The 14,785-nt window shown below is 39.4% G+C and overlaps 1 protein-coding gene and 1 long non-coding RNA gene across 6 annotated transcripts in view; one reads left to right on the plus strand and one right to left on the minus strand.

Annotated features, from left to right (window-relative positions):
* The window catches only part of LOC143653943 (uncharacterized), a 53,518-nt gene that overhangs the window by 22,253 nt on the left and 16,480 nt on the right, over positions 1-14,785 (plus strand). The window contains exon 2 of the long non-coding RNA XR_013161616.1: positions 12,077-12,112. This is a non-coding gene — a long non-coding RNA (uncharacterized LOC143653943). The remainder of the gene's footprint in view (positions 1-12,076; positions 12,113-14,785) is intronic.
* RNLS (renalase, FAD dependent amine oxidase) overlaps positions 1-14,785 on the minus strand; it is a 416,087-nt gene that overhangs the window by 17,495 nt on the left and 383,807 nt on the right. For all 5 annotated transcript variants that reach the window (XM_077125343.1, XM_077125344.1, XM_077125341.1 and 2 more), the window contains one exon: positions 8,280-8,455. In XM_077125343.1, the coding sequence (XP_076981458.1) occupies positions 8,280-8,455 (176 nt within the window). The remainder of the gene's footprint in view (positions 1-8,279; positions 8,456-14,785) is intronic.

The following is a 14,785-nucleotide window of genomic DNA, read 5'->3' on the forward strand; positions in this document are numbered from 1 at the left end:
TTCTAAAATCAGTGTATAAATACTATTATTACTTCTAGCTGACAGCAGCAAAAGGGAAGATGGCATGAGGTTGTTTTGTAACTGGAAAGGGAGAAGCAGAACCAGAACAACAGTGTAGTGATGTGTTTAAAGCTGCCAGCTTTAAATGTCTGTATTTGAATCCCAGTTTTGCCACTTCCTAGCGGCAGAAACTCACACAAGGAACCTGAGATCTTTAATCTTCAAATTTCTAACTTAAGAAATGTGGAAGGAATATAAACTCTATAAGGAGGCTGGAGGATGATGAAGTGAGTTACATATAGAGTTCAGTGAGATACATGGAGTGGGGATTAATAAAAGGCATTTTTGAGAAGGAGGCAGAGATTGAGAGAGAGAGAGAAATAGAAGGAGGGAGTGAGAGAGAGATAGAGGGAAGGAGGGAGGGAAAGAGATAGAGATGGAGGGAGGGAGAGAGAGAGAGATGGAGGGAGGGAGGGAGGGAGAGAGAGAGAGATGGAGGGAGGGAGGGAGAGAGAGAGAGATGGAGGGAGGGGGAGAGAGAGAGAGATGGAGGGAGGGAGGGAGAGAGAGAGGGAGGGAGAGAGAGAGAGAGAGAGAGATGGAGGGAGGGAGAGAGAGAGATGGAGGGAGGGAGGGAGGGAGAGAGAGAGATGGAGGGAGGGAGGGAGAGAGAGAGAGAGATGGAGGGAGGGAGGGAGAGAGAGAGGGAGGGAGAAAGATGGAGGGAGGGAGGGAGAGAGAGAGAGATGGAAGGAGGGAGAGGGAGAGAGATGGAGGGAGGGAGGGAGAGAGAGATGGAGGGAGGGAGAGAGAGAGAGATGGAGGGAGGGAGGGAGAGAGAGAGAGATGGAGGGAGGGAGGGAGAGAGAGAGAGATGGAGGGAGGGAGGGAGAGAGAGAGAGATGGAGGGAGGGAGAGAGAGAGAGATGGAGGGAGGGAGGGAGAGAGAGAGAGATGGAGGGAGGGAGGGAGAGAGAGAGAGATGGAGGGAGGGAGGGAGAGAGAGAGAGATGGAGGGAGGGAGGGAGAGAGAGAGATGGAGGGAGGGAGAGAGAGAGAGATGGAGGGAGGGAGAGAGAGAGAGATGGAGGGAGGGAGAGAGAGAGAGATGGAGGGAGGGAGGGAGAGAGAGGGAGGGAGGGAGAGAGAGAGGGAGGGAGGGAGAGAGAGAGGGAGGGAGGGAGAGAGAGAGAGGGAGGGAGGGAGAGAGAGAGAGATGGAGGGAGGGAGGGAGAGAGAGAGAGATGGAGGGAGGGAGGGAGGGAGAGAGAGATGGAGGGAGGGAGGGAGGGAGAGAGAGATGGAGGGAGGGAGGGAGGGAGAGAGAGATGGAGGGAGGGAGGGAGGGAGAGAGAGAGAGATGGAGGGAGGGAGGGAGAGAGAGATGGAGGGAGGGAGGGAGAGAGAGATGGAGGGAGGGAGGGAGGGAGAGAGAGATGGAGGGAGGGAGGGAGAGAGAGAGATGGAGGGAGGGAGGGAGAGAGAGATGGAGGGAGGGAGGGAGGGAGAGAGAGAGATGGAAGGAGGGAGGGAGAGAGAGAGAGATGGAAGGAGGGAGGGAGAGAGAGAGAGATGGAAGGAGGGAGGGAGAGAGAGAGAGATGGAAGGAGGGAGGGAGAGAGAGAGAGATGGAAGGAGGGAGGGAGAGAGAGAGAGATGGAAGGAGGGAGGGAGAGAGAGAGAGATGGAGGGAGGGAGGGAGAGAGAGAGAGATGGAGGGAGGGAGGGAGAGAGAGAGAGATGGAGGGAGGGAGGGAGAGAGAGAGATGGAGGGAGGGAGAGAGATGGAGGGAGGGAGGGGGTGAGAAAATATATATGAGGGCCTCTTAATAATGATGCTTAAAATATTTATGAGGGCTGCTTAAAAATGATGCTGACTTTGATCAATCTGGTGTAGACCAAAATGGTTTATAGGAAATGATGGCCAAAATCGTATAAAGAGAAAAAGGGAATCTGAAATAGAACCAGTAGAACCTCTACTTCAGACATTTCTGATTGTGATGATAGCAATGTCCCAGACAGAAGTAATTGACAGCATCATTACTAGGCTGAGCTGAATTAGAAGATAACATCCAGACTTCTTAGCATGACAAACAAGGTCCTTGAAGTGCTGGATCCAGTTTATCTCTCCAGCCTCACTGTTTCATATTCTCCTGTAGCCTGTTGAACTACTGCCAGTTCTCAACTACACCAAGCACTCTCCTGCCTCTGCAAAAGTGCATGCGTTGTTGAAATTCCAGCATCATTCCTTTGCTTGTCTTATTCCCTCAACTTGTAGTAAGGTTTAGCTCAAGTGACATCTTTTTTAGGAAGCTATTTCTGACCACTCTCTGTTCAGATCTGCTCTGTGTTTACACAGTACATTGTACATACTTCTCTTACAGTATATTCCACATTATGTTGATTATCTATTTGTTGGTCTGCTTTGCTTATTGTGTGGGAAGCTCCTTGAAGGAAGGATGCTGTCTTTGAATCCTTAGAACATGGTACAATGTCTGGCACATAGTAGGAGCTCAACTATAAATATTTGTTGAATGAAGAGATAAGTATTTACTATTAATTCGTAATATGGGTATAAACACTCTTGTCAACTGAACTTTTCATGTTTGTTAGTTTTAGAGCTAATTCTGGTGTCGACTCTAAGTAGACCAAGTAGATTTCTGCTTTCTGGAACAGTGCTGGAATTTTCTTGGGGTGTCTACACCATATAACATCGATCATCTAATTTTAAGTATTAATTTGGGTATTAATGAATATATACAGCATTTGTCAAGGACTAGATGATGCAAGCTCTTTTTTAAAGTTTTCTAAAAAGAAGTGTTGTTCGAAATAATTATTTCTTATGAAAAAGTATGATACTGACACTGTACAGCAGGGTATGTCTCAAAGGCACCTAAGGAAAAAAAACGACTTCATTAAATTCATGTGTTAAAACATTTAAAAGTTCATATGATATGGAATTTTGTGAAATAGGGAATTATCCACCCATCTACACTTCAATCACACTGACAATACATCTTTAATTCAATGATCAGAGTTTCTTAGCTGCTGATCTCACACATATATAGCCGCCTCATAATAAACTGAAGCATCTAGTTACATGCCAGTGACAAGCAGGTTGAAGATCACTCAATGAAATGTTTAAGACTAACACCTGTTAGGTTTCTTGCCATTGAGAGATTGGGTCATGCCACAGTACACCTATCCCAAAGAGCCTGTTTTGGCTGTCCAAAGGTCAGTGTCAACTAGACAAGAGAACTCTCGTGGCCAGTATTTCATTCCAGGAAATGTTGACTCATGGCATAAATGTGTTAAATGACCAAACAGTGGAAAATATGTACGTTAGTAAAAAGCTGCAAAATGTGTAAGCTTAAAAAACCCCACAGACAAGAGTTCCTTGTGATTAGAGTGATCCGCCACTTTACCTCGCTTTGTTCTGATTCTCTTTAACAATCCCTTATGGGTATACCTGAGGGTCATAGTCACTGGCATTGAACCAGCCCTTTTGAAACATCCTTGTCCAGGTTTTACCAGCCTGCAATATTTGTATACTTGAAACAGAGAGAAGAAAATAGAGACTGACTCTGAGAATAAAAGAGAGTGAGTAGGGAAAACAAAAACCTGGGACAGCATGGGGGTGTTAGGAGAGTTACTCAAGAAAAGGGAGCAAGGGACACAAGAGCTAAGATACCAACAAAGAAACGACCATCATGCACCTACTCCCACCTCCTCTACTCTCCCTCTTCTACTTTTTACCACTATTTAGTAATATTTATCGAGAACTTACCTGGTACTACTGTTTGTATAAGTGCTGTCTGTATTCTCTCATTTCATCCTTAACCTCAACCCTAAGAGGTCGTTTCAAGTGTTACCATCCACAGACGAGTACCCCAAGGCTTAGGGTTGCTGACCAGCCCTGCCGAAAGGTACATGCAGAGCCTGGGTTTGAATGGAATCTGTCTGACTCCAAAGCTCATGATCATCGTGATACCATTTTATTAAAAAAAAAAAAAAAAAAAAAAAAAAGAAACAGGAATTATAAGGCACAAATATGGGAGAAAAGTCATAGGAGAGGTGGCAGAATGACCAAAGTATAAAAATCATGATTTTTTTGGGAAACAAACCATAAAACAAAAATTAAATATATTTAATATACTTTAACCAATAAGCACAATTGACTGTTGTCTTTCAAAGTACTCATCCTTTGATGAGAAGGTCAGATGTTTATATTTGTGATGCTGCACTGGCCAGTGTCATTTAGGGGTGCCAGCTTTAAAACCGTTTTTGGAATCAGTTTACCAGCCACATTAAAACATAAATAAATGGAAAATTTCTATTTCTTTAGTTACATCTAACGGACATTTAAAAATTTTTCAAGATCAATTATCTATCTTATTTAAAAGATTTAAATCTCGGTGATTCTGGTTGTTTCAAAAACATCGTCAACTCCGTTTTACCAAGATTTGAATGAAATATGCAAAAGGAGATATGTCAGGCTCTGAGGGGGCTGCCCAATCTTATCAGAATAAGGGTACAGCTTGTCACTGCGACTGACCACATTGAAGGGGACAATGATCCTTTGGATTTATGTTCAATATATAATATTAAACATAATATTTTTTGATATGTTTAATATATATAATAAGGAAGACAAAAACAAAAAGATACATTAGAAAGAGAAAGAAAGTTAAATTATCAATTCACCACCTGACCTTTCAAGGGTGAATAGGCACAATTACCCACCAAAAATTAACCTCACTGGGGAATAATATAAATATATGGGGACTTTCAATCTCTTCTCTGAATACACCCCTCGCCCTTCAAACCCACACCTCTTAGGAAAATTCTGGCCTTAAAGCTGTTTCACATTTCTTCTTTTCTCCTCTCTTATTCCTTCTAACTCCTGGGTAGGACTTTGCCAACTGAGGTAATCAGTTGGGGAAGACCTGAGGAATCCAAAATGAGACATTAGCATTGAGAAGTGCATACAGTTACTTCTCTAAGTTGGGGAAGAAAAAAAAATGGTCAAAAGTGAAGCCTCTGAAGTGAAGGGTAAAGAGAGAACATGAAAAAAGAGGAATCCACATTGTTGATGTCAGGGAAAAGTTTTTGTGGGGAATTAAAAATTAAAGAGGATTTGAGGGAGCTTCCAGAAGTACTAGGAATGAGGAGAGAGATTTCAAAAAGTTCTGCTGAAGATGATGATTTTTTGGATATTCCTTACAAGGTATCAACAAAGATTAGAATTCCTTTAAATTCCCTTTGGTCACTGGACTTTGTTTCTTTCACTGCAGCACTATGCCAAGAGTGGGCTATGGGGGACGCTTGATATGTTCAGCTTTTGTCAGTGTAACCTTTACGGCAGGTGCTCCCAATGCTGGATTCATGGAAGGGGTTCAAGGTGTTTATGAATCCTCGTAGTTATATGTGACTTTTGTGTTGGTGCACAGGTACATTTTTTAATGATATGAAAATTCATGTTCTGAGCTTTTATCAGATTCTTAGAGACGTTATGATCTGCCTTCTCAAAAAATAAAAATAAAAATTAATGACCTACAATTGGGGAGAAAGAAGGTACAATGTCAGGGCAGAAGGCCAATGAGAAATGCAACTAGGGAAGAGAATTAACTTTTAATTCTCCTGCTGAAACTTCACGGGCTGCTGCAAATGAATCTATTGTAGCCAAAGACGCCCAAGTGGTCATTCACTGCCTCAGCCAAGTTCCTCTTGCCATCTCCTTGGCACTTGAAAATACATTTGGTGATGCTGAAAAAAAATCAAGTAATGCTAAATCAAGTGGAGATAAGGGCCACTGGGCTTTCAGAAATCAAAGAAGGATGGGGAAAATTGTAGTTAAATTCAAGAGCAAGTCAGACATTTGCTGTAGCTTGAGGGAGGCATTGCAGCCCAGTCCTGGCATACTGTAGGTGCTCAGCTTTGCTATCCCCTTCTGTTCTCGGCTTTTACCTCACCCATCACAGTCCCTGGGTGCCAAGGATCACAAAAGAAGAGAAATAGGGAGGAAAAAAAAGTAAATGAGTAGGTAAAAATGAGGGGTCCAGGGTGGGAAATTTGCAGCACACAGGGGCCAAGAAGCTGTGGTCTATCTAGGCTTTCATAAAGGGAGAGTCTGAATGGGTTTGATCTTTCATTTTTCCAGAGAAAGAGAGAGAAGAAAAGGAAAGGGGCAGAGTTGGTGTGCAGGAGAGTAGAAGAAGGTTTGAGTGGAGCAGGACTGGGAAGGAAAAAACACCGACAGGAAACATAGGGTGGGATTGTGGCTAGAAGAAAGTATGGATGGCATTTCTCCTGCAAGGGGAACTTCTACTCAGAAATGAAGGAAACCTAAAAATCAGTTGGTCTTCCTCTCCTGGTCCCATGTCATCCTTCCCTTCACTTTAAGGACTATTTTAACCATATTCACAGACCAACAGAAATGAATTCATGGATGGTAGAGCACATGTACTAGGTTACAAGGGAAGAGGGGTGCAGGCATTTATGTCAGTTTTCAAAGGGTAGAGATGGACCTTTTAAAAGAATTGGAGAAATATTTTTGGGGGGAATGGTAACTAGAAACTGAATACTATTAAATCTCTGGACCGTTCATTATTCCTTTTGCTAGAGTGGTATGATTTATTTGGGAAAAAAAAGGTCAAACATAATGTAGTAAGATCTCTGTCATAAATGACAATGCTACTAGGTTCTACAAGATGTTCAAGGTACGTTGAGAAGTATATGGTGAAAAGTGGAAATTTCTAAGTTTGAATGATAACTTATTTTCCCTTTTAGGTTTTGCAGCCAATGTAGACTTCATGCCTACAGAGCTGTAAATGCTAGCTGGATAATTTCAAGAAAGAACATCCAAAATGTAATAAAAATTATTGCTAGAGTTTGGATGTACACTATGTTCAAAGATTTTCATTAAATTTTGTGATACTGCACAACTTTGAATAGGGCATTTTGTGGTGAGGACAAATCTATTTTTATTAGCACATTGCATTTTAAGAAATAAGTAGATTTTAACCTTTGTTTCAGTTTATTAACAATTATTTGAGAAAGGCATAAAAGGGAAGCTCACAAACTACTTTTTCTTTTGCAGAAATATTTATAAATTGCAAAGTAACTTGCTGCCTAAAATATATAAATTCAAATTATATAAAAAAGATTATTTTCTTGTCTAAAATTGAATTAATATCATTTAAAGACATTAGCTTTGGGGATTTTTCAATGCTTTTAAAAGGGAAAAGTAAAGTCTACTAAAGTGACGATGACATGTTTAGTAAATATTTTCCCCAGAGTTTCACAGTATAATTTAACTTGAGAAGATATGGGTAAACACAGAGACCTACTGCAATATTTTAGGAAATAATTTACCACTTCCTCTGACTTTGGAAAGCCCTTTAAAATACACAAAATCTGCAGTGATTTCTTACAACGCCACTTTCTAAAGGCTTCACAGTTTAGATAGCCAAAATAGTGCTGATAAGTTAGTTGACCAATGGGCTCAGAAGTCTTAGGAAAAACTGGGTAATTAATTCATTGCTTCTTTTCACCTACTTCCTATTGTTTCATTGTCCCCAAATAACTTCATAACTGGGTTGACAGATCAAAAGAATTTTTCTATGAATACTTACAATCATCCTTTGGAATATGCAGAGATTTTCAGAAAAGTCAATTCACTTAGTATAAAGAGATTAAAGTTTGAACTGGTAGAGTGATCAGGAGGTTTATCTAACTCTGAAAAAACATCTCAGCTAGCTGCTTAATACAGGTACTCATCTTTCTCTTCCAAAGAACTCATACTCACAGCAGTCAAAACCAAAGTAGGAACTTAATAAAACTGACTATTGTGGCAGCAAAATACACTTGCAAGGTTACTTTGACATATTGCAAAAATTCGGAAGGTTATAGTGGTTTCTAAATAACCACAATACTGATTTAGAAAACCCAAGAGAAACAGCTGCATTTTGATATATAATCTGCTTTGCCTGTCAAAGGAAGCCCTAGATTTTCAGGGTATATAAGTCTCCAAATGCTAGAATTTGAAAATAATTTGGGGGAAAATGGTATGTACCTGTTGTTGAGATGTTGTTGAGAAATAAAGGGGCAATAAAACATGTAGAAGTTAACACTTACATGTTAGGCAAACACGTTTGCTCCAAAGATCACATTAATTTCTTTTACTAGACAGTGGTAAAGGATGAAAAAGTAAAGCCAATCCTGCTGTTTTCTTAAAAAAAAAAAAAAATTGTTCTCATACCCTTGGATTCTTTGATTACCTGTGAGTATCTCCATTTCTGGCATTTGGTATCAACTGGCTGAGGCAAACTTGGCAAAATGCTGTTCAACTGCTGGAAGATTAATTCCTGTACATCCTCAAGTCTGTGTTCCAAGTGTGCAACTCCAAATGGAACGGTGGTGTGAATCACGAGGGAAGGTCCGACTTCTGACGACTCTGTGGTGTAAGAGGAACATAAAGATACATCTGAAGGTGGGAATGGGGAAGCATCTTCTAGCATTTTAACCCACACTTAAGGACTAAACACAATAATCTGGCAATAAAGATTCTAGTCTTTAAAATATAAAATTAGGCTATTTCTGAAATTCAGAATCAAACTTCTCTCAAGAGATAGATTCAAGATGTATTTTAGAGAACAAATTGTCAGATCTTGCTAAAGAACAGGAAGGAAGGGTAAGAAGAAAACTGAATATATATATATATCACTTGGGGGCAATGAAATACTTTGCTACATTCATGTTTTCTCTCATCCACTAAATTGCAAGCTCTTCAGGGCAGCGTTCATTTCTTATACATATTCAGTATTTTTTTTTTAACTGCTGAGAACGAAGTAGATGTTCAAAGTAGAGCTGTTGCCTCAGTATTCAATATTAAATGGACTGCAAAATATTTTGTTGAAATCATATAGACGCCTGAATAAAATATCTTTAGCACTTTCAAAATAACCAAGCATCTCTCTAAACGCAAACTTGTCCTCATAATATTCTTTCCTTATCTTTTATGCAGCATTAAAAATAAAGTCTGCCTCATTCATAATTCGGATCTACTTTGTTTTGTTTGATGTGGAAACTTTTTCTGCTTTATTTTCATAATTGCAACTAATGAATGTCTGTTTTGTAGCTTTCACCCTTTAATAGGATGTAAGGAAATGGAATAAAGCTTAAGTTCAGAGCAAAGCAACTGATGCATTATAATAAGAATCTTTGAAGGAATAATTAACAAGAGTTTGTTTAGTATTATCACTTGTCTAAATTATGCAGAAGAGAGAGTTGAGGGGGAAACAATGACAGATCTGCAAAAGCTGATGTTCTTCTCTGTTGAAAGATGTTAAAGTAAGGTACTGGAAAGGACTGGCAAGCCTAGTTTTTAGAATTTGGAATTGTATTTGGGATTTGGGATTGTAAAGAGTGAGATAATGATCTATTTGAGCTAGGTTGGTACAATTTAACCCAGAAAATAAGGGTTGAATGAGATAAGCCACTTACTTGCTATGTACCCACTTAACCTCTTTACATTTCAGGCTCTTACTAATTGTGAAAAGAATAAGTTCGTTATCTACCACAGGGCTCCGTGCTGTGGGTTAAATGACAGAATGCACATGAACTGCTTAACACAGTCTCTGGCACAAAGTAGGTGCTTAATAGATTTTAGCTATGGGAATGCAGGCAATAAACCAGATATGCCAAGGGAAAAGACCCTGATGTTGCCCAAATAGATGCGAGTGTTTTTCTGTAAAAGCACTGTTTCTCCATTGTTCTTAGCTCAGGGAACCCTAACTAATGAGTTTTACGACAACACACCAGAAAGGAAAGTCCCATGCTTGTAAAGCATTTTAAGGTGAGATGTGGGCTTCGGTACAGATTCACATATAATATGTGGGCGACTGACTTCAGCAGCTGCGTAGTAAATGACACGATAAGCTAGACTGCCCACTGTTTTCACCTCGCCGTAGCTGGCACAGCCTGAAAGAGGAAATAGAGGGGCCATCTCTTTGAACGCTCAATATTTAACCTTTTAGTGAAGGCTTTCACAGGTACCACACAGAGGGAAGGGCCCAAGGAATGCAAAGTCCTCAAGTTCCTTCATGGGAAAACATGCAAGAAACCGATTGCATATTGCTTCAGGCAGTGTAGATTTATGCTATTGGTTAATAAATCAAGCATGATTGTTTATGGGGAGGGGGAGGTCATTGCCAGCCCTCTTTCACAGAGTACCACATCTTCCCAGAGACCAAGTTACTAGGTTAGTATGCTGAAGCAGGAGAGTGGGGGCTCCGAGTTGATTTATCTGTGGCAGGCTTCAAAGGAAAATGAATGCTAGCCCTGTTCTGAGAATAATTAGAAGGTTGCACTGACCTAACCGTTTGTTCTAGGGGGAACTCATAAAGTCACTGAGGTCAGCGGTACTGCACTGCCAGGTTTCTACCATTTACATTAGCCATCCACTCCAGTGAGAGCAATAAAAAATGAAATTTAAGACCCAAAGTAAAACTGTTAATGCATAACAATGAGAGAACAACCCGGCTACTTGTTTTTATTGGGATCAGACAGGAAGTTTCAAGAACTTAGATTAAAATTTGAACAACCTAGAACAATGAGTTTTAGAGGCAAGCTTTCCCCACCCCCAATTAAAGTATATTTTTTAAAGCTATCCTCCCAAAATACAAACAGCAAGCCAGAGTTGAAATGTGAACAAGGTTTGGATGAGGAACGTTATAAAAAGCTATACACATGTTAATAGGTCTCAGAGTATAAATTTAGTATAAGCATTATTCCTGGTTCACTGTAAAGGTAAGGATGCTATCTTTTGTTTTCTTTTTCTTGGTTCAACAGGCATAGCTTTTTGCTTTTGATATTTTAAATGTAAAGTTAATAGTAAATTGACAAGTATTTCTGCACTTTGAGAGATCAATGGCTTCAGAGTGAGAAGATAAGCATTTGAACCCCTGCCTCCTCCCTTAATATTCCTGCAGTCTTGTACAACTTAATCCTTCTGGCTTCATTTCCTTTCATCAAGTAAAAAAAGAATAATGCTACTTACTCTATAAGGCTATTGTAAGGATTAAATGGGATAGGACACATGAAAGCCTTTCTTCAAATATAAAGTGACACACAAATGGAAGGCATTCCTGGATAATATTCTGGTTTTTAACTCTACTGTGGTATGTACAGCTTTAGAAAGATATAACAGAGTTGGTTCTCTCAAAACATTAAGGTTTGATTATTATATTAACATCCGAGGAACAGTGGCAAGCTATTTCTAGGCATTGACACAGCAGGTTTTAGTCTACAATTTTGGGTGGGGGTCAGGACACTGAAAGCTGATAACAGAAGCAGCAGCCCCAGCAGTAGTGCTAGTTTTGTCACCTACTGTTAATACAGCACCTAAGCTACGAAGGCTCTCATATACTCAATGAATTTGCTTATCCTAATTATTTCATATTAGTGACATCATAAAATATTGGCCCTTTTGTGTCTGCCTTAATTTCATTCAACTTGATATCTTCAAGCTTCATCATGTTGTTGCATGTATCAGAACTTCTTACATGCCTGAATATTCTATTGTATGTATACCATATTTTACGTATCCATTTAAAAGGTTCCACCTTTTGGCTATTGTGAATAATGCTACTATAAATATTGGTGTGCAAATATCCATTCATGCCCTTGCTTTCAATGCTTTTGGTGTATATACTTTGAAGTGGGATTATTGAGTCATATGGTAATTCTATGCTTAGCTTTCTGAGGAACTGTCACATTCTTTTTTGACAGTGGCTGTACCATTTTACATTCCCACCAACAATGAAGTGGTCCTGTTTCTTCACAACCTGTCCAAAACTTATTTTCCATTTAAAAAATAGAAGCCATTCCAGTGGGTGTGAAATGGTGCCTCATTGTGATTTTGACTTGCATTTCCCTAATGGCTAATGATGTTAAGAATGTTTCCATGTGCTTTTAGGCTGTTTGTATACCTTTTTTAGATAAATTTCTATATAAGACTTTTGCACACTTTTTGACTGGGTTATTTGCCTTTTCCTTTCTTTTTTCACATGGGCAGGTACCAGGAAACGAACCCAGGTCTCCACCATGGCAGGTGAGAACTCTGCAACTGAGCCACCATTGCCCTCCCTGGGTTGTTTGTCCTTTTATTGTTGAGTTGTAGAATTTCTTAATAAATTCTGGATATTAAACCCTTATCAGAGATGTAGTTTCCAAATATTTTATCCCATTGAAGGGTTCTATCTTTACTTTTATGGTGAAGGCCTTTAATATGCAAAAGCTTTTAATTTTTGAGGAGATCCCATTTATCTATTTTTTCTTTGTTGCTTTTACTTTTGGTGTAAAGTCTAGGCAACCAGTGCCTGGTTTCCTGAAGATGCTTAACTGGTTCTTATATTTAGGTCTTTGATCCACTTCTAGTTAATTTTTGTGCATAGTATGAGATAGGAGTCCCCCTTCCTTCTTTTACCTATGGAGATCCAGTTTTCCCATCACCAATTGTTGAAGAGAATTTTTCCATTTGGTGAAGAGACTGTTCTGTCCCAATTGAGTATACTTGGTACCCTAGTCAGAAATCAGTTGGCCATAGATATGAAAGTCTATTTCTGAACTCTCAATTTGATTCCATTGGTCTGTTTGCTTGTCCTTATTCTAGTACCATGCTGCATTGACCATTGTAGCTTTGTATTAAGTTTTAAAATCGGGAAATGTGAGTCCTCCAATTTCATTCTTTTTAAGGATAGTTTTGGTTATTCAGGAACCTTTCCCTTTCCAATAAATTTGATGATTGGTTGTCCATTTCTGCAACAACAGTGGTTTGAATTTTGATTGGGATGGTTTGAATCTGTAAACAGCTTTGGGTAGAACTGACATCTTGACTATATTAGTCTTCTAATACATGAGCATGGGCTGTCCTTCCATTTATTTAGGTCTTCTTTGATTTCATTTAGTAATGCTTTATAGTTTCTACATACACATCCTTTAATCTTTGGTTAAATTTTTTCCTAGACAATTGGTTCTTTTAATTGCTGTTATAAATGGAATTATTTTCTTTGTTTCCTTTTTAGAGTGTTCATTATTAGTATAATAGAAACAGTACTACTGATTTTTGCATCTTGATCTTGAATCCTGCCCCTTTGCTGAATTTGTTTATTAGTTCTAGTAGCTTTGTGGTAGATTTTTTGGGACTGTGTATATATAGTATTGTGCTATCTGCAAATAGGGAAAGTTTTATTTCTTCATTTCCAATTTGGATGCCTTTTATTTCTTTTTCTTGCCTAATTGCTCTGGGTAGAACTTTCAGTTCAACACTGAAGATATTGGTGACAGTGAGCATCCTTGTTTATTCCTAATCTTAGAGGGAAAGCTTTCAGTCTTTACAGTTGAGTATGACATTAGCTGTGACTTTTTCACATATGTTCTTTATCCTATTGAGGAAGTTTCCTTCTATTTCTAGCTTTTTAGGTATTTTTATCAAGGTAAGTTTTTTTTTTTTTTTTGTCAAATGTCATTCCTGTATCAGCTAAGAAGATCACATTTTTGTCCCTTCATTTTATTAATGTGGTGTATTACATTATTTTCCTGTACCATGGGGCAGAAGGCCCACCCTTTCAAGTACACAGACTTACTCTCTCCACACATATTGGCAGTGGGGAGGGACACTTTTGTGGCACAAGGACATATGTTTGGTCCAGGCCTTAGCTTCCACAGTTCTGCCCTCGAAGCAATTCTTCCTTTGTCCCTTTTAGTCCAGGCTAGCAGTGGTTCCAGTCATATAAATTGTGCATAAAAAGTGTTGGTTTTGTATGCAGTTCACTGGTGTTCAAATCATCAGATAATGGAGCCTTCCATAGATCTTTCCTACATAATTGCATTTACAATCTCAGCTTCCCATGAAATGGCTGACTGGTTCCACATTCAGTTAAACCCTCACATGGGGCATTCTCTGGAGAACTGCTTTCTTGAAACTCAGGGTTTTCCAAACCATCAATTTCTGGTTTCTTTGTACCCAGAAGTTCAGTTGTCAGTGTATCCCTTTCTTTTCATATTTTATTTTAAGCTGCAAGGAGAAACCAGGCTGCACTCTTTATACTTAGCTTGGGAATCTTCTTTGCTAAATATCCAAGTTAATCACTCTTAAATTTGCTTCCATGTAACATTACTCTTATCAGAACTGAATTTTACCAAGTGATCTGCCACTTTAAAACAAGGATCACCTTTGCTCTAGTTTCTAATATCACATTAATCATTTTCCTCTAAGACCTCTTCAGAAGTACCTTTAGCATCCAAATTTCTACCAGTGATCTCGTCAAAGCAATCTAGACCTTTTAAATCTAGCACCTAGCAATTCTTCCAGGCCAATGTTACCCAATTCCAAGGCCCTTTCTACATTTTTGATATTTGCAATAGCTGTACCCTACTCTCCTGGTACCAAAATCTGTTTAGTTTCCTGGGCTGCTCAAGCAAATGCCACAAAATGAGTCAGGCTAAGCAATGGGAATTTATTTGCTTATGGTTTTGAGGCTAAAGGAGGGTCCAAATTAAGGCATCATCAAGGTAATGTTTTCTCCTGGGAGACTGATGTTTGGGGCTGGCTGCTGGTGATCCTTGGTCATTAGTTTGTCACATGGTAAGGCACATCCTGGTCTTTCCCTTCTCTTTCAGGTTCCATTGGTTTCAGCTTCTGGTCTTCTCTGAGCATTCCACTTATAAAGGATTCCAGTAATAGGATTAAGATCCATCCTGCCTGAGATGGGTCATACCTTTT

The sequence above is a fragment of the Tamandua tetradactyla genome, chromosome 13 (assembly GCF_023851605.1).
Source record: "Tamandua tetradactyla isolate mTamTet1 chromosome 13, mTamTet1.pri, whole genome shotgun sequence".
Taxonomy (NCBI): Eukaryota; Metazoa; Chordata; class Mammalia; order Pilosa; family Myrmecophagidae; genus Tamandua; species Tamandua tetradactyla.